Source organism: Ursus maritimus, unplaced genomic scaffold (genome assembly GCF_017311325.1).
Source record: "Ursus maritimus isolate PB19 unplaced genomic scaffold, ASM1731132v1 scaffold_2, whole genome shotgun sequence".
Classification (NCBI taxonomy): domain Eukaryota; kingdom Metazoa; phylum Chordata; class Mammalia; order Carnivora; family Ursidae; genus Ursus; species Ursus maritimus.
In genome coordinates this window covers 98308443-98334116 of record NW_024424452.1, presented here as the reverse complement: position 1 = coordinate 98334116, position 25674 = coordinate 98308443, and the positions used below count along the sequence as shown (strand labels likewise).

The window sequence follows — 25674 nt, the reverse complement described above, 5'->3', positions numbered from 1 at the left end:
GGATGGGGAAAAAAAAAAGGGCCCACTACACTTACTCTATCAACTTCCTTAATCTACTTATATAAGCCAACTGTAATCACTTTTTCATCTCCTCCGCCCCCCAACAGTACTGCACTGAAATTGCTTTGGCAGAGGTTAGCAGTATTTCCCATTTGCTAAATCTAACCAACTCTTCTCTGTCTCTTACTCGATCTTTCTGCATCGCTGATGCTTCTGATCACAGCCTTGCTGGGAGTTGCCCCCTCCCCTGGCCCCAAGACACCATACTGGCTTCTCCTCTCCCTTCTCTGACTTTTCTTTCCTTTGTAGGTTTAGCTTCTTCCTCTGGCAGTCCCTCTATTGTCAGTGTGTTCTGAGGTCCATTTCTTTCCTTATCTCTTTTATCTTCTCCCTCTACCTTCTTATGCTACACAACTTTACTTACCCCCATGGCTTTAATAACCACCAACACAATACACTGAGGAACACACACACATATGTATCTTTAGGACAGATCTCTTCATGGGCTCTATTCACATATTTTCACCTGGCTTCTGAACATATCTATCTATGAATACCTCATATTAAACATGTTCGGAACTGAGATCTTATTATTTTCCCCCCAAAACCAGTTCTATCTTGGCAGTGCCTCCAATTTCTCAAGCCAGAAATCTGAAATTCATAAGAGACACTTCCTCACACTTCCTCCCCATGGCCTAACAATCATCAACCAAGTCTTATTGTTTCCTGACTGTATTTCTTCTTGCCTTAGGCTTCACTGCTTACACTCAAGGGATAATCTTCCAACTGACAGTTTTACCTCCAGTTTCTTCCAATCTCCCTAGCACTGCCTGTAAACACCAAGCTGACCACACTTCAGCATTAAGCATTTCAATGGCTCCCCACTGCCCTCTAGAAAGTCTAACCATTAGCATGGTATATTATGGGCTTCTAACATCTGGCTCTTGCTTACCTTTCCAGCCTCATATTTAGCCCCAAACCCCTACTCCCTCCAGCCCCACTCTACACTCTAACCATAACAAAGCGTTCAGTTCTGTGTTCGTGGAACTGTTTTATGCCCTGAATCTTTATGTATGTTGCTTCTCTGCTTATAAAACCTGCCTCAAAATCCCCTATTCTCTTGCCTGTTACCTACTCATTCTCTAAAGCCTTTCTTAACAACTCTATTGCCATGCACAACTTAAAATACATATATTATTATATATTAGTTTAATTAATAATTATTATATCTATAAATAAGTAAATATTATATATAATACTTAATTCATGGCATGATGCCCACCCTGGGACTTGAACTCGCGGCCCTGAGATTAAGACCTGAGCTGAGATCATGAGATGGACGCTTAATCGACTGAGCCACCCAGGCACCCCCAGAACCTAATATTTTCTATTTGCCCTCCATCATACCCTTCACATATTTTTTTTTTTGAGGTATAACTGACATTAACATTATATTAGTTTCAGGTGTTCACGTGCTTTAATTAAAGACTCTATAACACTTTATTGTACTTCATTTAATATTTGTGTTCTCCCATTAAACTGAAAGACTGGGAGGATGGCTATTATATGAACAGTAAGTGTTCACTGACATGTTAAATCAAAGAATGAATGGGTAACTTCTGAGTGAGAGAAAATGGAATGGTTTTGTGGTGGTGGCAACTGACTGAAGGTCCGAAGCATGAACACAATTTTGACATATAAAAGGGTAAGGGAAGATTCTAAGCAGAGGTAACAGACTGAACAAAGATGCTGACCCAAAGGAAGTGTGAGGTGTGTGAAAGCAATGGCTAGTACTTCTGCAGGACTGGGGAGCAAGCAACAGGGATGAAATGGTAAACTGAGGCTAAACAACGCAAGAGCTTAAGGGGTTTAGAATCTACTGCTATAGGCAACAGGAAGTTAGTACTTAAGCCAGGAGGGAGAGGTCATTAAAAGTGCACTTCAGTCCGTCTTGTCTTGGAATAGTCAAAGAAAGAGCAATGCCAGCAGAGCGCTCAATAAAATTCCTTTAAGATTTCAGGCAAGAGATATTGTGCATCAGAAGTTTTTGCCAGGGTATGTGAAAGGACATTGTGTCCATTAACAGAAGTAGGTGACAAAGAAGAGTGACTTCGCAAGGGCAAAAGGGACACTAAGTTTTAAAGGTATTTGAGGTACTGACATATTACAATTTGGGTAGAACTGTGAATTCCTGAATTTGGGGTTTAATTCTGTATCTATATCTAGATAACTGAATTCTATATTAAACGGTATTTTGACTCTACCCATATCAAGATCATGAAGATAAAGGAGACAGCTTTAGTGAAAAGTTATTAATCTATACTGAACATAATTTTGCACTGTATGGTTCTCTTAAATATTCATGTGTTAATTTAGTCTTACTTAACGGTGGGTATCATTCTGGATTTTAAAAAATCCTGTATTTATATAGGATTTAATATTTTACAAAATCTTCCATATTCTTTTATTTTTAAAGTAGTGTAATCCCTCATAACAATCTCAATTTACAGAGGAAAAAAACTCAGAACCAATTAAAAAATTAATGGTGAAACCTGAACTGGAACCCAAGTCATCTGATTTTTAATGCAGGCCTCTTCCACTTCCCATTGTTGAGAGCTTGCTTACTTTTATCGAACTTAGCCTTTTGGTTTGAACTCCTCATGACGCCTAATATAGCTCTGCATGCATAATGATTTCTCAGTAACACTAACTGGTTGAATTTCAAATCATTACCACTGTAGAGGGATATAACTTAGTCTGAGGTATTATCTGAGTTCCAATCAAGAGAGATGTGTTACTAGTATCGACAGAAAATACTAGTTATGTGGTGGCCATCACAGAGTAGAGAAGGTAGCATCTCAGGTACTTTATTCAAATACTCAGAGGTTGTTCTGACTTCCATCCAATGAACACAGTGGTGAGATGCCCCAGCTTTAATCCACGGTGTCAACGCTGACTTGCTGTTTGTTTTCCCTTAAGCAGATCAGCAGAATAGAATCCATCTCTTAAGTCCTTGTCCAAGCATGTTTAACAGTGTACTGAATATTGAAAAAATCTGAATGTTCAAAGAGTACTGAAAGTTGTGCTACATAGCTCCTATCAAACTCCTGCTAAGGAATGAAAATTTAGGGAAGATCCTGCATAAGATAAGATTCATCTTTATAACTTTGGATAATCTTAGCTCTACCCCTTAATCAAAACAGGCCACCGGAAGCTACATCATGGGAGCACAATGGCTCATCCTGCTGCCAAATCGCCTTTCCAAAACCACGCTTTAATGCTTGCTTTTAGCTTTTTTTTTTTTTAAAGATTTTATTTATTTATTCGACAGAGACAGAGACAGCCAGCGAGAGAGGGAACACAAGCAGGGGGAGTAGGAGAGGAAGAAGCAAGCTCATAGCGGAGGAGCCTGATGTGGGGCTCGATCCCATAACGCCGGGATCACGCCCTGAGCCGAAGGCAGACACTTAACCGCTGTGCCACCCAGGCGCCCCTTGCTTTTAGCTTTTATCAAACATCACGTAGGTGTTTTCTGTACAGTTGCTACTAAAGACACTGCCTGGTACATTACTCACAGATCCTTACAGAAGATATTTCAATTATAATTTAGTGGGAGACAACTTTGTCTTCTCTGGGGAACTGGTATAGTTCCTCCTTAAAAACAGAAACAATTTGCCCACTGTTTCCCTTTGAGCCCTGACAGAAAGGAAGCAATAACTAGATGAACAGCTCAACCATGGGAACTCTGCTGGCCAGTAAGATGTGCTTACTTTCTCATTTATCCTTGGTTTTGAATTTGTATTTCCATTTCTATTTTAATAACTTGTTAAGTCATGTCTTTTTTATTTTACTTTTTAAATTTTTTTAAAAAGATCTTATTTGAGAGAAAGAGAGAGCACATAAGTGGGTGCAGGGGCAGAGGGAGAGGGAGAAGCAGACTCCCTGCTGAGTAGGGAGCCAGATGCAGGACTCAATCCCAGGACCCTGGGATCATGACCTGAGCCAAAGGCAGACGCTTAACTGACTGAGCCACCCAGGTGCCCCAAGTCATGTCTTTTATTGTAAGTTATCTCAAATCCTTTTTGAAAAAAAAGGCAGATTGTAACACAAAATGGGAGATTTACATAGACCTGCATTCTTAACTGGATGCAGTTTTCCTTGATATATATGAGATAACTACTGGTTGTTCTAAAGATAATCTAAATAGACTCGTTAATGTAGTGGAGGAAAAATCAGCTACAACAGTCTTTGGCGATGTAAAGGGAAGAAAATCACAACATAAAACTTACTTTCATGTTACAAACAGCCATGGACTAAGTCTTATGCCTTTAACTTAATAATTTGGTTTAAAAATAAAAATTTATATGGATCTATGAATGGTCTCTTGTCATACCAGATAACAATTCAAGTTATATAAATAAGGTCACATCTCACCCTGCCTTCTTCGAATGTATACAAAATACAGTTTCACTTTTACATGGCACTTATTTGTGCTCCTGCTGTATGACTAGGAGGATAACATTGTCACTACATATCAGAAAGCAGGAACATTAAGAGACAGTAGAAAGAGTTGAAAGTCATTAAATAGAGGAAGAGGAAAAACTCTTACTTTTGCCAGATAGTTTCAAAATTTTTTTTTTAATTTATTATTTGACAGAGAGAGAAAGACAGCCAGCGAGAGAGGGAACACAAGCAGGGGGAGTGGGAGAGGAAGAAGCAGGCTCCCAGTGGAGCAGGGAGCCTGATGTGGGGGCTCGATCCCAGGACCCTGGGATCACGCCCTGAGCCGAAGGCAGACGCTTAACGACTGCGCCACCCAGGCGCCCCTCAAAATTTTAAGTTGTTAAATAACTACCCATAACAGGTTCCTTTGATTATTCCTAGTTTCACTTTTTGCAGCCAGAAGACACGTCTGGGGCCACGTTCCTTAGGGGGAGATGCTCTATACAACCAGTAGTTAGTTTCCTCAGGCTCCCAGTGAAAAACATGTTCCACACGGTCCAATCTTCATGCTCTATACGGTAACTCTGGGGCTTTAACTATATGTTATTTCCAGAGCCACAGCAGAGAGAAAACCATTTCCTAAAAGCTGGTATTTACTGAGTCCTTATCATGAATCAGGCACGATTCTACACACTTCTACATGGCTTAACAATTCAGACTTCGTAGCAACTCTTTGGGGTAGGCACTGCTATGACATTTTACAGAGGAAAACATTCCCAAGGTCGCAAAGGCAGGAAAGAGGACAGCCTGGATTTGAACTGAAGTAGTCTAGCCTCAGAGTCTGGGCTTTTAAAGTTACTGTCTTATAACACTGCCCAAGAAAAATCCTAAAAATCCTGGTCTGCAGGTTCCCTCACAGCCGCCTCTGCACAAGGGTGGGAGACCTTCCAGATAGACAAAGACAGTTTTAGATTATTTCATTCTCTAAAGAATACTAGCTCTAACACTGGCTCATCTAGTTTCTAAATTAATCGATCAGTCTTCATCTTTCCTAGGCCAACTCTGATAAAAAGAGCAAACCCAACAATTTTCTCTAGGGCTCTATAAAACTCACAATGAGACACAGGCCTACTTTATCCATCAGAGATACATTTAAATGATGACACAAAAATATTAAGATTAGTATTACATGGTTTGAGTGATAATTTTAATGTTATTTCTAACCTGACTCATTCATTAAAGTGACAGTAACTCCCTCCAAACAAAATGTAGTTGAATTTTAACATGGAATGATTTTTTTATGCCAGATTATAAACTTACATAAGTGACTTGATGAATTATAAAAAATGTCTCTAATTTTTCTATCAGAAAGTCAGATATTAAATAATCAGAATGTGATAATTATCTTAGAGATTTCCCTCAATGTTAGTCTTTATATTTTTTAAAAAGTTCCTATAAGCCTCTGGAAGAAAAGAAGTTAAAAACCTTTAACATTTATCTAATAGTCCACAAAAATTCTAAGTACTATGTTATTAACCATGTTTGAGGAAAACATGCTTATACAATAACTTTTAAGAATTTTCTATATATTCCTGTATGTCAGGCTTCAATTTCTAATGACATTTTTAGGCAACTTGCTCAAAAAAAATTTTTGTGTTCGAATTGAGGGAATTAGTTTTCCATTTATTCCTTCAAATTATAGAAATAATGCCAAAATCAGTAGATATTACAACTTTGATAAAAAAGAAATAGAAGTAAAGAAACATTTCATGGTTTATGTTATGTCAAAAAATTTAATTAGTTTGCATTACTTAACACGTTTGTAAAAACATGTACTTTGTTTTTTTTAATTGTTTTATATAACAAGATAAAAATAAGGCAAAATAGAGGTCTGAATATGCAAAAGCCTTTACAAAACCAAAGAAGAAAAAAACTGCTTAATTCAGATGCTTAAGGGAAATTTAAAAAGCAATACAGAAACATTTAAATGAGAAAAAGCATATAGGAAAAATAAAATGAATTCTCTATAACATTTCTAAAGGATTATGAAATCATAAAGTCATATGGAAATTAATGACTATATTTGTTTTCAATAAAGTGGAGAAAATATTAATATACTAATATATATTGATCTATATTATTTGAAAGAAATATCAAAGCATATGGGTAAGTACCAGAAATATTAAAAAGAAGAGAGTGTTAACAGTCATTGTTGTCAGGGCGATAACCCAATTACGTATCAAGTTCAGTCACGTACAGGTAATAACAATAGGGCTCTTTGTGCATTATAGCTTTAGGTCACTAACACAATTCTCAACAGAATAATAAAGACTGGTGCTATTGGTACTGTTTCTTTTTCACCCCCCATCTTAATCCCTCTGAGACCAATTATGTTATATCAGCCTCCCAGATATACCCAATTTCCATCTACCCAAGGACACATTTTAGCACCCCAAAGTGGGTCTAATACATTAAAGTACACTATATTTCGGAGCTTTAGATATTTATACAAAATGATTAGGCGTATCCAACTTGTACACCAAAGCGTCACTAGTGATTGACTTGGGGGTGAGGGAAAAGGAAAAAGAAAGCAATCTTACACAGAGATAAGGTAATGTAATGTCTATATTTCACAACTGAAGATCATTCAGTGTGTCTTTTGAAAACTGTGAAAGTCTTACAGAAAGTTACATGGTTTTATAGGATCCCACAGGATATGTGAAATATAGGGCACCGTTTTGGATTCCTGTCTTCAAGGAGCAAGTCCCCAGTGTCACTTCAGAAGCATAAGTGAACAAAGGGCCTACTTAAATATATTTTTTAAACAAAAATGGAGCATTTGAAGCTTAAAGATATAATCTTACATGGCAACGCGAAGTAAGGTGGTCAATTGATATTATAAGTGATGAGAATATCTAACTTACTAAACCCATTTTTAAGAAGGAAAATCAAATATTATTCACAGTGTTTGAGATAATATCCAATGTTAAATTAATCTTAATAAATAATGGCACAGTTACATATTTAGTACTATAAGTAGTCCCATCTCACTTAGCATTGGATTACATGATTATAAGAAGTACAGAAATATTTGTGAAAACAGATTTAGCTCCAAACATTAATTGTGCCATTTAATTTAACAACTCTCATTTAAATATTCTTGGGATAGTATATTAGGAAGACTCTTCCAGCATCAATTTAAATAACACTGGTTAGTTTCAACTAACAACTCCAGGGAATTTATTTAGTCCTATTAAAATCTGCAAATCTAGCAACTATAAAATAGAACTATTCAGACTGCTCAAATGAATTAAAAAAGCTTACTAAACTTAGTTTAACTTCAAAATATGCAAAAATAATCTGCATTTAACCCGACACTTTCGGGTTTTCCCTTATATACACAAAGTAGTTCTTTTATGACTAAATCAGAGGTCATGTTTTTGTTAATGACTCAAATTTCATAATAAGCTTCTTTAAACATATTCTCAATTTTCTTTTTTAAAGATTTTATTTTTGTTTGAGAGAGAGAGAGAGCATGAGGCAGGGGGAGAGGCAGTGGCAGAGGAAGCAGACTCTCCTCTGAGCAGGGAGCCTGATGTGGGGCTCGATCCCAAGACTCAGAGATCATGACCTGATCCTAAGGCAGATGCTTAACTGACTGAGCCACCCAGGTGTCCCAAACATACTCTGAATTTCAATATAAACAAAAATTACTTATAAATGTTGGGTAGCTGCCCGGGTGAATCAGTCCATTAAGCGTCTGACTCTTGATTTCAGGTCGGGTCATGATCTCAGGATCCTGGGATACAGCCCCACGTCTGCTTGTCCCTCTCCCTCTGCTCTTCCCTTGCTCATGCTCTCTCTCTCAAATAAATAAAGTCTTTAAAAAAAAAAAAGGTAAAAAATTCAGTTGTAATTTCTAAATTATTCATTTAGCAGTCCTCTTTCTTTAAGGGTAGCCTTTTGGAAAATAAATTGTATCTTAGTAAAATTGTGACAAACTATCACATTTTTTAATTAGCAGATTATGGATCAATATATCTGATTTACTGGAAACACTTGCAGTGTCTACATACTCTAATATGTAAGAATAATGCTACCCTTCTGCAAATAGCTTCCTCATTCTTTCCTTTCATTATTACGTGACACTCCCCCCGAGCACCCCCCAGTTAGCACAAGGCAGAGGGAAGGAGATTCCCGGTAAACATGGTGGGTGAGAACAGAGAAAAGAAAGATGAAGGACTGCTAAATCTAACAGTGGAAAGGAATCATGAAATGCTCATTCACACAACACCTGACAGTTCACCTCAGGCTGTGTGATCCTGTAGCGTAAGCAGTGGGATGCCATGAAGTGGAGGCGCGCTGGAGTCTAGGAGTGGCTCTGGCACTACCTGGCTCTCTATCTGCTCATGTGTGAAATGGGAAGAATGCCACCGCCCTTATTTCTTTAACGGGAAAGTTCTTAATGTGGCTTTAAAAAAAAATTGTGATTTTTACAGCTGAAAAAAAATCAGTATTCCAATTTTATTTAAAACCATGTAAATATATTTATACTCTACAAGAACCTGAAAATATCTGAAGTCTGTTTAGTTCAACTAAAAATTTATTATTATTATTTTGTTATTCATAGATCATCAAGCATAGAAAAAGCATGGTGCTCTTTAATCCTTGTATTTAAATTACTCTGGAAAAATCAATACTTTTCTTGTCTTAAGAATAACGAAAATGGTGCTAGAAATTCTTAATTAATGCATTTAAGTAAAGCACCACTTAAGTATTTCTGGGAAGACAGAAAGACAGAACAAAACCCTCCCCACTCTTGCCTTCCATTTCTCTTAAAAAGGGGGGGGGGGCAGTTAAAGTAAAAAAAAGTTCACTATTTATGAGGTAAAACTTTATGACAGTTCATTCATTCTCCATTAGTTCTTTGATTGGATGTGACCTTTTAGGTTGATATTTAAGAAGATAATTGTGCACTTGAGAAGTAGTCCCATTCATTGATTTTTAATAAAAACAGATACCTTTCGATCTGTGAGCTGGAGATATAAAGTGACAAAACGAACACATTTAATGCTCAACAAGAGAAGCATTAAATAATCTGAAAATTGATTACTGGCTCAATAATTTTATTTCCCAAATTACCTTTTGGTTTCTCCAGGAATAAAATGAAGATGACCTACTGAATTAGCAAGTTCTCAAAAATATAATTAGAAGACAACCATGGATATCGTGTCCTACAAAAGTTTTTCTTATTTACAATGAACTTACAATGACCCCTAAACAGATCAGGGTCTGCTATGGCAATCAGTTCAGATCAACGAGCACTCTGCTATAATAGAGCTGACTTCATTAAAGAGCTTTTAACCCTCTCACCAATGCGCTATAGGTACTGAATTTCTTTTTCACACAAAGCATTGTTTTTTCAAATCCTCAGTTTAATTTCTTTTTTCTCAAACCAAGATCACCCTATTCTCCCCTACTTATTTCCATTTTTCACTTCCGTCTACAAACTCTTGACTCAACTTCAGAGCTTCCATTCAAATTTCTCTGTTCAAACCTAAAATGAAGACAGATCTGCCAAAAGCAACCACCAAGGTACATTTCTATTCAATCTTTCTCATGTCTTCTCTATTTCAATTAGGAATTTTTTACAATAAATAAAAACTATTGAAAGAGACCGACTCTATACTCTGCATGATGTTAATGCTCAGATTTTCAAAAAATATGTTGGCTAAAAAGAACTTCGTATAGAGTTGCATTCTGTACTTTCTAAATAATTGTCAGTATAACTATTCACTGTTTTTTTTTTCAACTTACGAGTCATCAGATAATTTAGTGAACAACAGTGAAAATGCATGCATTTTAAAAAAAGATTTTATTTATTTATTTGATGGAGAGAGAGAGAGAGAAAGCACAAGCAGGGGAAGCAGCAGGCAGAGGGAGAGGGAGAAGCAGGCTCCTCACTGTGCAGGGAGCCCGATGTGGGGCTTGATCCCAGGACCCTGGGATCATGACCTGAGCTGAAGGCAGAGTCTTAACCCACTGAGCCACCCAGGCACCTTGAAAATGCATACTTTTGATGACCACTCCTGTGACTCTCAAAGAAATTAAATACTGAAATTGAAGGAAAAGATCTGTTTGTCTTATTTTCCAGGAAATGGACACTGGGCATTCCAGAAATGACGCTGCTTGCTGGTAAGAATGGAAAGTCATATAGTGGGTAATATCATTAAAATAAAATCATCATAGCTTCTGGCCTGTCTTTTGAGTAATTTTCTACCTTTACTGAATGGAGAGTTTTTTGGAGAAGTTTCCCGCATTCATTCAGTAGTCAAATAATTGGAGCATTTTTTTTTCATTTACTACGGCAATCTCACTCTTTCACTTCATTTCCTTAATCAATCACTGAACATTTTTAATATGCCAGGCCCTACAGATACACAAATAAAAAGCAGTTACTGTTCCTCAGGGGCAGGAACTAGACAGGGGTGAGAGGTTGGGTGTGTGTGTATGTGTGTGTGTGTGCAAAGAAACAACTGACATGCAGTGTACTGCCAAGGCGGGGTGGGGGAATGTGGGGAGAGAAGAAAAGGGAGCAGGATAACTTCAGGCAGAAGATGATGCCCAAGCTTTTTTTCAAAGAGAGAAGTTTGCCTGGTAAAGAACAGGGGAAGGGATGTTTCACAAAGAGGAAACAGCATCCATAAAATCATGGAAATTCATGGAACTTTTAGCAGAACCTACACTGATAGAGTGAAGGAAAGAAGAGGGTCTCCCATAATCCATAAGTCTGGAGAGAGAAACTTGGATCAGATTACAAAGGGACTTTTGAGTCATAATTCTTTGTACACAGTAAATGTTCAATAAATGTTGGCTTCACAGATGTTAATTGCACCATCACTAATAATACCAAGTTTAACTAAACTTAAGAGATATTTAAGGAAAAATACCTATCGTTTCAATTCAAGATTTTTAGGGTTAAGTACAGTAGTTCCCCACTGATACATGGATGAGATCATTACTGGAAAAAGAAAGAATACTGAACACCAAAAGATACTGTCATAAACAAAAACATTTTAGTAAGCTACAAAATATACATATCCTAATATCATTCATGTACAGCTGACATATTTCAACCTAGAATCCCAATCCTTTGCGCATAATAATAACAACAGCATAATTCAAAAGGAAAGATTTGACATATAGGCTTATTTTTCCAAAGGACACTATTTCTCATTTTTGGTTTGTAACGCTTAAGTGTATCTGTATTTTTTCAGAATATAAGAAATAAAAAAACTCCCAAGCTTTTAAACTCTTCTTCTAATTGGAATGACTATACCTAGAAATAAATCTTATAGAGTTCCTTAACCCTATTGATCAAAGCTGGTTGGGGGCATAGCTACTATTTTCATGAAATGTTCCCTTCTAAATCTCTTCAGGCAGTAGCCTTAAAAATTTAGCAGTAAGCTAACTCAATTTGAGAAGTTTTCAAATAGATATTTAGTGGGACATTAATTTGCTTAATTTTTTCATTCTTCAAACAGTTACAGAGACTGCTACCATTTTAGCTGTAAAATCAACACTTAGTGAAAGTTCGCTGTTTAAAAACTTTATACTTCACTTTTCGTTGTTTCCTATCTTCCGCCATGCTAAAAAATTAAATGGCAATTTGAACTTTGAAAAGATCGAAAAAGCCTACTATATAAGGAAATATTTAAGATTCCCCTCAAGTATGGCAGCATTGAATCTGTTCAGGTTTTTTGCTCCCACAAATTCTGAATAATTATTTTACAAACAGAGTTCCTGCGTAAGGAGAGAAAATATTTATTAGCACATCTGCATTTCAAAGCTCTTGTTCTGAGAACTTTTCTACACAACCGAACAGATTAAAGTCACGTTATTAGCCTGTATTTTTCATACCTCCATTTCTGTCGTACGATTTAGTTTCCGTGTTTACCTAGTGGTATAGCCTTCTATTTCCCCACAGCACAAGGCCGGATTTTTACCAATATGAGGAGCTGCATGTCCTGTCTTTTCTGGAAAGTCCGCCATAGAACGTGTTTTGCTTTATATCTCTTTTCGAAACTGGTAACTCTACAGAGTGAAGTAAAAAGTGGAATCTTATTTTCCTCTCCCAACTCTAAGACCTTCTATCTGGGCCAGACTTTGATATTTGCCCCTTGGCTGAGAATCCGCATATCCAACTTCACACTTAGCTGCAGTGAAGTAGCCCTGCAGGCAGGCCGACTTCAACGAACCACTAGTGGTATCATCATTAAAATCCTGCTGAAGGTCACCATGGTAACCGCCTGCTGCGGCTTCACTGCTGCACTCGGCATCTCCTAATCAGCTACCATGTGAAATGCAAATTCAGACAGTCTGAAAATTAGTCAAGAAGAATAGGGGATGAGGATGCAGATATGTGAAATATTCATGCGCTTCATGGAAAAAAGAAGACAGCATGAATGACACAACAAAGAGCGGCCCCTGACATTCTTGCCATCATTTTGCATTATTGTTCACACCCTACTGTATTTCCAGGCCTGGAGTTCTGAAGTTGGTTTTGTGAAATGCCATATTTATATTCTATACCCAAAATAGTAATTAAAAATGGCTAACATAATAGCATTAACATCAAATGAAGATAAGGCTTCTAAATTATCATTGCCTCATAAGAGTTTAGTTTAATTACCTGAATACAAAGGCTATGAAACAAACAACAACAACAAAAACAGGCATCATTGATTATTAGTATCAAAACCACAGAAAAAAAGGTACTTATAACATTCTAGGGCCTCAAGTGCTTTCTGTATGGTAAAAATTCTTTAGAGATATTTATTATTCAAGTTACACTGACTCAATTTTCCTTATATAAAACTCAAACCGATTGCTATTTATTTCAACAGAGAAAGAGTGACAAGACTAGCTAATAAGTGAATGTTATAATTGTTTTATATTTTTCCTTTGCTCCTTGCCATCTCCCTTGGGCGAAAAATCTGTTGCTCATGAGAGGGTGAGATGTCCTAACTCAAGACAGTGTTTTCTCTGGGTAGATTCCCCAGTAAGCTTTCCAAAAAGAGTTATGTGAACACATTTAGTTAACCCAAGATACTGCTCTTCTGCCTACCTCCTCCTTAAATACTGGCAAAATCACAATGTACTGGGCTTAAACGGGAGATGTTTTGTTCAATAAGAAACCGTATGTTGGGTAGAGCCAAAACACCTCATTTCAATGGGTTACCAAGCAAGCAAGGATTCAGACCCAGGTTTTTATATAGTAGAGTCTTCTAAAATGTTCAATCCCATCCAATATACATTTTAACATGTCTGCTAATGGTAACCTCAAAACATTTCCCATAGGAATCTGATTGCAATAGTGAGGCACTGACAGGACAGGCATGGTCAAGGGAGGGAGGGTAAAGCTGAAAGAACAAGGTAGAGAGACACAGAGCTAAGAGATGGATGTTTCACATTTTGGAAAACACGGATGAGAGGGAAGTTCTGCCAAAGCAGAAAGTTACAGTGGTTGTTCAGAGGCTGTGAGAATGAGGGGTGGCCTTATCAAAAAGGGCACCAGACATGCTGGTCAACTCGAGCTGGGGTCTGAGCATGAATTCTGCCCTTCGCCGTGTTCAGAAGGCTGCAAAGTCAGCTCTCCTTCTCCTCACACCTAGGAAGTGACCAATTTCACAAGTGACCAATTCCACACCACATGCTGTGCTCTGCTCCACTCCACATTAGGAACTGCAGCGTCAACTCTTTAAACAGTAAGTCTCCAAGAGAAGGAAAACAGAATGTAAAGTGCTAATTCTGCCACCATACTCGTCATTTGTGTTTCTGGACAGAAAAAAAAATCTTAATAAAATGCAAACGTTAGCAAAATGAACAACAGACAAACACATGGGCTGAAAAATGACTTACTTCCTCTGAATAGTGATCTGAAGGAAGAGGAGGGTAGTCACACTGTTCTATCTTCTTACACAGCGAGTACAAATTCATTTTGTCACCATAGAAAGGACTCTGTAATGCAGCCATCTGTAAAATGCTCCCAATGAAACTGATATAGTTACATGGTAACTTTTAAAGGTGATTTCATCAAGTATATTACACTCGGGTAGAAAATAATTACAAATACTTTTAAAAAAGTTATCTGGGCATTTTGATTTTTATGAATATTCCTTTCTGAGAATTATTCGGTAAGTTCTAAAAATCTTCAATTTTTGGTATTTTTTTCAATATTTAAAATTCCCTAAAAGGGAGAAACGGTTAGCACATATTTATATTTATACACACACACACACGTATATATACATACACATATATGACATAAAGTAATAAGAAAAAGACCACAGAGTGACTTAAAACTCTTCATGAATATAATGCCATAAAAATAAGTAATATATCTCATGACCAAACGGACATCAATGGTATATATCAACCACGCAATGGTCGAAATATCACTAAAATGAAACAGAAATTGAAAATGAATAATAATCTAAGCTATGGTTTAGGGAGTAGAATGTATAGCATTTTACACAACATGATAGTTCCTGTAGGGAAGGGTTATTTTGAGGGGAAAAAAAAAGTGTTTTCAATCTGCATGCTGTAAGTGACCCTGAAGTGGTTTACGATGAACTAGAACTTCTTTTCTTTTGATAACGTTTCAAAAACACTAACATGTTCAAAAGCTCTGAGTCATAGCCGCTACTTCAAGGCATCCGAATGAGATTTCTATGCAGAAAAAAAAAAAGACTCAAAGAATGATCAACTTTAAAAAAGACATTATTGAATTTAAATTTATTTTAAGACAAGGTTCTAACTTGACATTTAAAGTGCAAGCAAGTAGTGTGGTAAGTAGGGTTACAAACTAAAAAATTCAATTTAAAATGTTCGCATCCTGTTCAAAACCTTCTAAATCTTTGAACCGCAGCAGCGAGAATACAACACGGAGTGCGAGGCTGCCCCAAAGTCAGTCACCCTTTTCTACATGTGCTAATAAGTTTGATTTTGGAAGGACAATGTGTACATTCCCCAGACAGGCAGAGTGTGTGTGAAACACGCTAGTCCATGCTGTGCTACTCAGTGAGCGTCAGTGGGGACAGGACAAGCTGAAAATGGCTCTCATCTGTCTTCTGGTGCTCCAGACAGAGCTTTAACTCCTTCAGAGCCTTAAACGAGGAGGGGATGGCACTGGAAATCAAACCTGCAAAGTAGCTTGACATGGTTTTACTTAGCTTACATTTTATATGAAACCTACATACACCTATATAAAACCACCTCAGGAATGGCTGTTCCACATGAGAGAAAAGTAAAAACAATATAAATGGCTCTAAACATGTAAAACACTCCATCTGAGAGGAAATTTCTAGAAGAGAAGCTATCAGTAATGACACGTTTTTGTTTTGTTTTGTTTAAAATGCAAGGACATTTTATGACAGAGTATTATAAAGGCCACCTTAAAAAATACACTGTATATATAACTATAGTCTTTCCATGTTTCCAAAAACCCTACATAAATGTACATACATTCATTATCATATGCTAGGAGTTCATTACAGTACTTTTTGTCTCAATACTGCAGAGTGTTAAAAAAAAAAATCTGAATGTCCCCTAAGGAGTTAAAACAGGAATAGTATATTTTCATGCATCTCCTGCTTTGACAGATGAAAAATGTCAACTGTCCTGTTTTTATTTTCAAGCTTTTGCACTATTCATCTGGTTCATTAGTGCATCTCGATGCTGCCCCTGACAGCTGCTCGCCCTCTCCTCCCAGCAGCTGAATTTTTCAGGCTAATTTGATCCTCCACACTGAGACGATCGCTAGAATGATTGACTTGCTCCCTGACCTCCAGGGTCTGACTTTCCTGATTAGTATTCTGGGGGTGTCGGAGGGACGAAAGCCCACTGTCTGTCTTCGGGGCTGGTGGCAGCTCTCTTTTTTTTTGAACTGTAAGCCACCAACCTACAACCCTGTAAGGATGCAATTGCTGCGCTGAACAATAAAGGAAATGTGTAAAACCTACTTTTCCATGTAAAGGTCCGTGTAGCAAAAGCACAGCATCTTGATTTTAATTAGTAAAGTCTACTTTGTTGCATATCAATTAAAACTGTACTGCTAGTTTTTTTTTTTTTTTTGAGGTTTCAGGAATATTTGAAAGTCTAATTTTCTGAGTTTAAAATACATTTTCAAAAAACCTTCCCACTCCTTCATTGTTAATAGTAAATTCTTAGAGGGATATAATATAAAATGTCCATGAGAGGTTGTGGCCAATTTTTTAAGGCTAAGTTGCTGGGTATTTCTGTTAACATCGTATTGAAACATAACTGGAAGGAGATAGAACATAAAGGTAAATTAAATCTTTAGAAAAATTTTAGTTCTTCCACATGACTAGCATAGAGGAACTGAGAAAATTCACTGAGATGAAAACTAACATTATCATGATAAATACTTTAACTCAAAATCATCCACAACACATAAATTCATGGATGTAAGGGTGTCCAAAGAAATAATTTCTATTTTGGTGGTCATTTTAAACACACATAAAAATGGGACACGGCCTCTCAAAGGCAAATCCAGAATGTGAAGAATTATTTCAGTTTTGACATAAGAATCCAGTGGCCCTAAAAGAATTTGCAAACTTCTCAAAAAACATTCATTACCTTAATTGAACTTTTTCTTTTTCATTGCTAAATTTCATCTTATTAGTGCAAACCAATTTGCTGTTTACTTTCAAGTGTTTAAAAGGAAAATGCCATTTTGATAATATTAGACTATGGCCTGAGGAACCTAACGTTACCTAAATAAATAAAAAATATTTAAAAATGTACAAAGTGACTTTTAAATATTTAGTAATTTAGTATAATCAAATCTCAGCATTGTAGCAAATTAGTAAAAGAATATAATACAGTGAGCATAATCTCTTTTAATCTCCTGGGCATACCTAAACATGTTTTGTCATATCACAAATTCATAATTTTTCATAATAAAAATTATCCTAGGAATGTTATTTAAAAACATTTAAAAATCTGTTCTTTTAAAGTGGTCATTAGTCACTTCACTAAGAAGAACAAAATAATCTCTGGTTCCTTAAATTAAGGAAATATGAATCTGTAAACCATAATATAATAATTAAAGCTCATGATACACATTAAAAAAATAAGCCTTCTAATGCTCTACTGCCAAGTAATGGTTGGGCAATTAAAATAAATGATCTCATGATATATTTCATTTAAGTCAGGAGGACAGGAAACACAAAATATAGAGTAAGAAATATATTGGTTTCTATCTATCCACTTTAGATTTCTTTTGTATACATTAAAAAACATGAAAATGATTCCATGTATTATTTTCCTTCATTTTATTTTATTAAAATAGTTACTCAGATGTAGACTAAGCTTTAATTAGCAGCTCTGACTTAAAGCTTGTATCACTAGGAGAATTATCATTTCATTAAAAAATATATTTACGTAAGTCACTAGTCTTGAGTGCTTTTTGATACCATTACTCTATAACATGGACGTAAAATGTGCTTTTATATAATATGCTTTTTTTCTACCCATCCAAATTACTACATTGAAATATTTGTTAGAGGATGTACGTAGATGATTCCATTTTCCTTTTGATAAATTATCACCAGTAGAACAGGAGAGAGAGTATTTCACTAAGCTTTACCAATACAACTGTTACTCATGGAAATGAAATTAAGTGGTAACCTAGAAAAATTATCTATTTACCTACTATCCTTAAAGCTAAATTACTCTATGTAAGAGCAAAAGAAATATTGAAAAAGATATTTACCATGCTTTCATGTTTTTAATCCATTCCATTATACCTCTCCTGCTCTGCATGGATAAGCAAGTTACCTTACAGATATTCAAATGTACATTTTTATAAATAAGATATGCAGGATAACATCATATTAATATTAAAAACATTTTTATAATAAAATTCTCACTAAAAGGAAACAATTTAAAAATATTAGAGGAAGTAAATGTGCAGGAATGCATAGTTACCATTATAAAAGCAGTTACTAAGTCAACGAATTAACCCTTCCTAATTAAAAAGCTAATTCTTAAACACCATCCAGAAAAAAATAAGTGTATACTATAAGGATAGAGGAAATATATTACAGTAATAAAAAATACATCACTATGTGGACTTTATCAACATTACCTACCTCATACAGTAGACAGCCAAGAGACCAGATGTCAGATTTGAAGTTGTATCCATTTTCATGTATTCTCTCTGGAGACATGTAATAAGGTGTACCCACTGCAAAAAACAAACCAAACCAAACAAGAGGAGTATAAAAATGAAGATGCAGCTGAGGTAAGAAATTTTACACACAATACTCTAGATTAAACTATGTCACCAAAATCATTCATTAGAATCAGGAAATTGTTTTTGCCAATACTTAAAACTCTTTAATTTCCTCTGCTCCCTGACCCTTAAGCAGCACATCGACATCCATCCCATATTAAAAAGGGTGTGGTGAGTTAAACTTTTGATGGATTCAGGGAGGATCTTGGGACCTTAACTAAAGGAAAAACAAGGAATTCTAACAAGAAAATTTACTTAAGTGATTCACACTGGCTTCATTTCTTTATTTTGAAAAAATATGGCTTGCATACTCCAAACAATTAAGCACGATCATATAATCATTTACTTAAATATAAACATTAATTTATAACAATTCAGTAGTGTGTATAAATAAATCATGCTCATTAACTTTAATAGAAATAATCCTTAGAACACAGTTGTAGCTCTTAAAATTTTAAGTGATTTCAGTACCCTACTTACTACCATTTTAGAAAGAATACAACAGACTTTTGTACATCAAAGGATCATATAATAACATGTGAAAGGTCACTGACATCTCTGGAAAAATGTCTGAGTTATGCTACTGAGACTTTTTTAAAGACAAAATACTCTAGATAATTTTTATTTTTGTTTCTTTTGAAGTGCTCATACTTGTTTTTCTTTTTTATGGCCATTTTAGAAAAGGCTAACATAATAAATGATAATGTGATAGATTAAAATTTAAAATTTACTAAATATTTAAAAATAGGCAAAGCATGTATGTTATATTTTGAAGGGTAAAAATACTTAAACGACTTTCAAAGGGAATATCTTAAATTTCAAATTTAGATGGCTATTTCACCACCATTAGCCTAAGGCTTTTTGCCAGACAGGGAATCAAAGTTTGAGAACAACATTTTGGAATTTTACCTGCTTGAGGCAAAACCTACCAAAAATATGCTGCTACTCACGGAGAGAAGGGCATCTCCTTTTTCTACTAATTTTCAAGAACTCCCCAGATATTTATTTAGTGTAAGTCTTAATGAGACTGTAACTCCCAGTACTGAACAGGGAACAGGAAGAGTCACACCAACAATCAAAGCATTATCCTCAAAGGCAGGAGTCAGTTTTCCAAAAGAATAACCTAATAGTTGTGTGTGGAAACTATACTGCGCTGAAGGTGAAAACATCGTGAACCGCGTATTCGCAAGAAATCCTATCTATATTGGAATCCATTTTTACTAATAATGGGGATAGTCCTAGTCAGTAATGGACAAAGGGGAAGTATTTATGGAAGTGGAGAAGTGAAGAAAGAACAGGCACACAGGACGATAAAATAAATTTAAACAAAACAGTAACTATTCACACAGGCAATTAGTAAGACAAACCTTAAGAAATAAATTATTTCAGTGTAGCATTTACTTCGAAGACAAGTAAATCTGCCAATCTCTGTCAGGGTCACAAAAGCCAAGAAACTTTCAGAAAGAGCTAGGATTTTAAACAATCTGAACTGTTATCAGGTAACATAAACACAAGCTCTCTAGCTTGGGGAGTTCCCACCACTTTCCCTTGTAGTTTGCACACGCGACACTGATTACTGGAGGCATGTACACCCTTTCTCCATCTAAGGAAGGGTGGTGGGTGCAGCTGCAACAATCAGGGGGCTCTGCACAGGCTCCTGGTTTCAGGACATAAAACAAGTGACTGGCAGTGAGGAATGTGCAGAGAGAGGCTTCACGGAATCCACAGGGGGCGACTGAAAACACCGAGGCTTGAAGGTTCAGTTTACCAAAAGCAAAGGTAATTTTAACCAGTAGCTCTGGGAAACCTGCTGTTACATTAGGGGTTTGATATGAGTGTGAAAGATTGATGATAGGGAAAAAAAAGAACAAATGCTAGCATTTTACAGAGATTAGCCCCAGCATAACACCTTAACTGCAACACAACTGAGCCCACGGACGACCCGCAAGTGAAGGAAGCAGAGGAAAAGAAGGATGAGGGATTCCACTAAGCTGAACTTACATCGTAAAACATTTTAATGCGAAGAAAAGCCTTTTCTAATGAGCTGCTGGAGGTCATGACAAAAAGTGGTATATTGGGTTAACGTGGATACTGTAAATTTAGACACCGATTCTTCTTCATTTTATAAATAACAAACTTCCTTATGCTAAATATGCACATTTTATTTTAATATTTAAATTATATACCTATTGAATATATATTAAAATGTAAATCTGAGGATGCTACTCACCTTTTTGACTGACACATTTCCAAAAGAGTCATTATGTAGGAAGAGGAGAAAGTTTGCATCCTGTGCTACAATTAGTAATTGGATTGATTCATAATTAACTGCTGAGTACAGCCTAAGAGGGAGTTCCCACTTGCTCCCTATTACATGAGCCCTAAAGTGCGCCTCCATTGTGGACAAGGGCTCTTCTACTGACTGACACTGAGCAGAGGGGTTGAGCCCCATCACATTAGCGGACTCATCCTTCCTCTCTACCTAACAGAGAGGTCAAAAAGTTTAAATTGCTCAGGAAAATCTGAAATAAATTTAAATGCAATGATAGGTCTTCCACATTTCAAACTTAATGGATACATAATTATTTCCTAAAAGCCTTTTTTAAAAATCCACGACAGCTGTGTCTATTATTACTACTGTCTCAAGAATGTTGTGACTTCTTTTAACAGCTATACAAGAAAAGGGAGAGTTGTAGAGTGATATGATTAGACATTAAAACGATCACGCAAATTACTATGTACTGAGGGGCATGGAGACGGCAGGTTGCGTAATTTCACTAATCTTTCGAGAATTTATGGCTGTAGCTAAAATGGGAATGTATTGTACTATAGCATATTTATGCCATTTTAACCTTTTGATATGCATGAAAGTGAGTAAGAAATGGATGCTTAACATCATAAAAAAACAGAGAAAGGCTGATAGTAGGGGGAAATTGCTAACAACTGAAAATGTTATCTGGCCATTCTTTAAACTATAGGAAGACAATCATTCAAATAGAAACAAATTTTAATTGCATTAGTTGACTTATTCTAGCTATGAGAAAGGTTTTACACTTTGTATACTCTATTAACAATACATAGATTCTAAAATTTATCCTGAACAAAAAGACTGATTTTCAGAAGTTCTACATTATGTTTAAGAGAGTTAAAAAATTCTGCTAACATGTTATTATGGAATATATGACTAAATTAATTCATATCTTCCCTTTTATCAGAACAAGTCATACGCAGAATTTTTTCAACATTTAGTAGTACAATATCTGCAAAGACTTGATTTGAGAAAAACAATAGCACTACTGAGGCATCTGTTTATATGGTTAGAGTGGGTTGCTGTTTTTTTGTTTCATTTTGTTTGTTTTAAACAAGGAAGGCAGGGCAAAACCGGTCAAAGGTCAGGAACTCTGTTTCACATCTTACCTCATTAACTAGCTAGGACCACTTAACTTCTCTTATTACTCACTTTCCTCACCTCTTAAGATGCAGGGATGAGAAAGAGGAGATAATTTCTGAGATCACTTTGCTCTAAATTCTGCAGCACTCATAAAAACCCTACAAAAATCCATATGGAAAGTGAAATGGAAAAAGTAATATATTCCTTTTTTAAACTATTACATAGGACAGCCGAGCAAAGTGTTTTAGGTCAGAGAGTACAAACAAGCAAATTCAGTTTAGAAATGTTGCTTTTTTTTTTTTTTTTTTCCTCTCTTAGAATTAAAGCAAACTGCAGAAAAGAAGCTTTGAACCTGCCTTGGTGGGAACATTAAAAGGACATGAGTCATCTTATACCTCAGTTTGATTTAAAAAAATATACAGATACACACAACTTCGGGGAATAAGAATTAATTTTCATTCTCTCCTTCATACCCTTAAGTCAGCCCACAAATTATGTTGGCAGACTTAAAAGAGAGAGGCCCAATGTATCTAATTGTAAGGAGTATTATCTAAGGTTAAAACAGAACGGCTGAGCGGTAGACTAGTATTTTTTCTGCAAAAGACAATTCTAGAATAAAATTTGTCATCTTTTAAGTGCACCTGATGACCTTTAAGAGCTTTAATAATGCAGAGGGAGAAAAACCCAGGAAATTGTATTGTTACTGTTACTCTGCTCTAGGCACTGTGTTAAACGCATTACATGTATTCTCTGGCTGAACTTTTAACACATGTTTAAGCAAGGTCCCTACTACCGGGCACACACTGTTCTAGGTGCTGGGGAGAGAGAAGTAAACAGATTAAGTCCTGACCTCATGGGCTCATGTACTAGTGAAATGACTATCATGAAGTAGCTTCAGGAGATGTTACTACTGTTACCTTGTTTTAAAGAGAAGACGCTTTGGGAGTTCAGCTAATTTGCCAAAAATCGCAAAGTGGGTAAACTGTGGACTTGGAATTCAAACCAGGTAGTTCTGTCCCTTGCATTTAAATAGATGGTTATTCCATTAAAACTGACCACTGTGAAATTCTGTATCCTTCCAAATTAAGAAACAGAGAAATCTTCTAAAAGTCAGGATGTACGTAAGAAAAGCCAGGAGTAAGGGTCTGGGTTCAACAGGCTGCATGTGGAAATGATGCTACTTTGAGCTATTCTGATTGTTTTAAATACATACTTGATACGGTGACGGAGAGGTTAAATGTGCACTGTTTAAAATTAGATAATAGCTTCTTCCTAAAGCCATTATTTAAGTCTAGAAAGGACTGAAAGCTAAAAATAAATCAGTGAAAGTAGCCTATAGCACTGACTGAACATATGCTGCCTTTATGGCCCCAGACTACCTTGGATTATGAAGGGGAATAAGCCAAAGAAAGATCCACAGAGAGGTGCTAGGGAAAGGTGTGGGAAAAACCAGTATGTGACCACAGGTGGCACCTGGCACCAAAAATGAAACTGTTTTAATGCCTGGTTCAAGAACACTAATTTCCCAAGTTGAAATCAGAAGCTATATCACACTTGGAAATAGTGTGGGGAACATGAATTGTACACTCAAGAGACTCCAGTGTGAAAATTCTGATATCTGGTTTGAGTGATGGCCATGCATTTACTCTTCTGGTAATATCACAAAATCTGAGAACCATTTGTCTCACTGTGGAAGGTATAGAGGAGTTCAAACTATCTTATAACAACAACAAAACAACAATTTCCCCCCAAGGGGTTTCAAATATTACCTAGCACAAGGATCAGTATTAGAGAGTCCTAGTTAGCTTTTTTTTTCTTTTTAACCTATACCATTTTCAGGATGTACAACAAACACACGTAATAGCTAAATTCACACACGTACATGCAAAACAAAAATTCTCCATCCTTCCTCTTCTGGGGGACATTATGAAAGAAAGCAAAATGGATATTGGAACATTATTGATCTAACTGTTCTCATTTGTTTTTCTCCTTTCCAGCAATCAGACAGGAAACACTTCATTGTGTATAATAAATACAACTCTGATGCAAACAGATTTGCTTAAATAGCAGCTAACTACCCCCAATTACTTATATACACCTTTGGAGTATATAATATGTTTAGATTTTATAGCAGATTAGCTTTTCTAATTAAGTTTTGTTAAAATTACTTGTTATCTCCTATATTCTAGTCCATGAAGGAGTAAGCCACTTAAGAAGCAGGACTGGAGGGGCGCCTGGGTGGCACAGCGGTTAAGCGTCTGCCTTCAGCTCAGGGCGTGATCCCGGCGTTACGGGATCGAGCCCCACATCAGGCTCCTCTGCTATGAGCCTGCTTCTTCCTCTTCCACTCCCCCTGCTTGTGTTCCCTCTCTCGCTGGCTGTCTCTATCTCTGTCGAATAAATAAATAAAATCTTTAAAAAAAAAAAAAAAAAGCAGGACTGGAGGGACACCTGGGTGGCCCAATCAATTAAGCGTCTGCCTTCAGCTCAGGTCATGATCCCAGGGTCCTGAGATTGAGTCCTGCATTGGGCTCCTTGCTCAGCAGGCAGCCTGCTTTTCCCTTTCCCTCTGCCTGTTGCTCCCCCTGCTTGTACTTTGTCTCCCTCTCTCTCTGTCAAATAAATAAAATCTTAAAAAAAAAAAAAAAAAAAAAAAGGACTGGAACTGAGGAGAGAAGTCCCTTGAGAATTAAATAAACATTTGTTAAAAAAAAAAAACACGAAACAAAACAAAAAAGTGCCAATACACTAACAATAATGATAAAGAGAACTTGTCTGCAAAATTTATATTATGCCAAGTATGGTATATTCTTCCCTAAAAAGCACATGTACATCACAATGCAATAAAACACCTAAAAAGGTCTGTAATAAACATGTGAAGTTTTATGTCAAAATATCTGTCCAAAAAATAAAGTGCTTAGTTTAATGCAAACTTTCATTAAACCTCCGACTTGTAACTTCACCTTACCAAGTCTTTAAAAGAAGATACAACAAACTCTCCATGAAGTCTACTAAAGTAGTGTGGTAAGCAGAATTCTGGTCCCATTAATCTTTGCCCTCCGGTGTCACACCTGTATATGCTATGTTACCTGGCAAAAGTGACTTTGCAGGTAAGATGATGGATTTTAAAACAGATTACCCTAGATTATCAGTGAGAGATGCAAGGGAAAGGGCAGGAGAGATTTGAAGTGTGAGAGGGATTCCACCCACCATCTTTGGCTGTAGAGATGGAAAAGAAGGGTTTAAGCCACTAAATTTATGGTAATTTATTAGGACAGTAATAGAAAACAAATACAAATGTGTTAATGATTCATGCATTGCATGGGAGAGTGGAATATTCAATTCAAGGCGCTGAGAACCAATTATGTATCAAGAACTACACTAGGCAGTGGGGGCTAAAGAAAGAAGCATATACGGTTTGAAAAATGTTTGACCCCTAAGAGTTCACTGGATTATTTTGGGATGGGATGAGTTATGTTTTGGGGAGTTTTTTAGAGGAGGTGTGGAGGGGGGAAGTAGG

The 25674-nt window shown here is 36.3% G+C and overlaps 1 protein-coding gene across 2 annotated transcripts in view; it reads right to left on the bottom strand.

Moving 5' to 3' along the window:
- NEK7 (NIMA related kinase 7) overlaps window positions 1-25674 on the bottom strand; it is a 154742-nt gene that overhangs the window by 6929 nt on the left and 122139 nt on the right. The window contains exons 8-9 of one of the 2 annotated variants that reach the window (XM_040636413.1): window positions 18621-18715; window positions 14365-14478 (exon numbers count right to left, since the gene is read on the bottom strand). In XM_040636413.1, coding sequence (XP_040492347.1) covers window positions 14365-14478; window positions 18621-18715 — 209 coding nt within the window. The remainder of the gene's footprint in view (window positions 1-14364; window positions 14479-18620; window positions 18716-25674) is intronic. The other variant, XM_040636414.1, reaches the window with a different exon arrangement.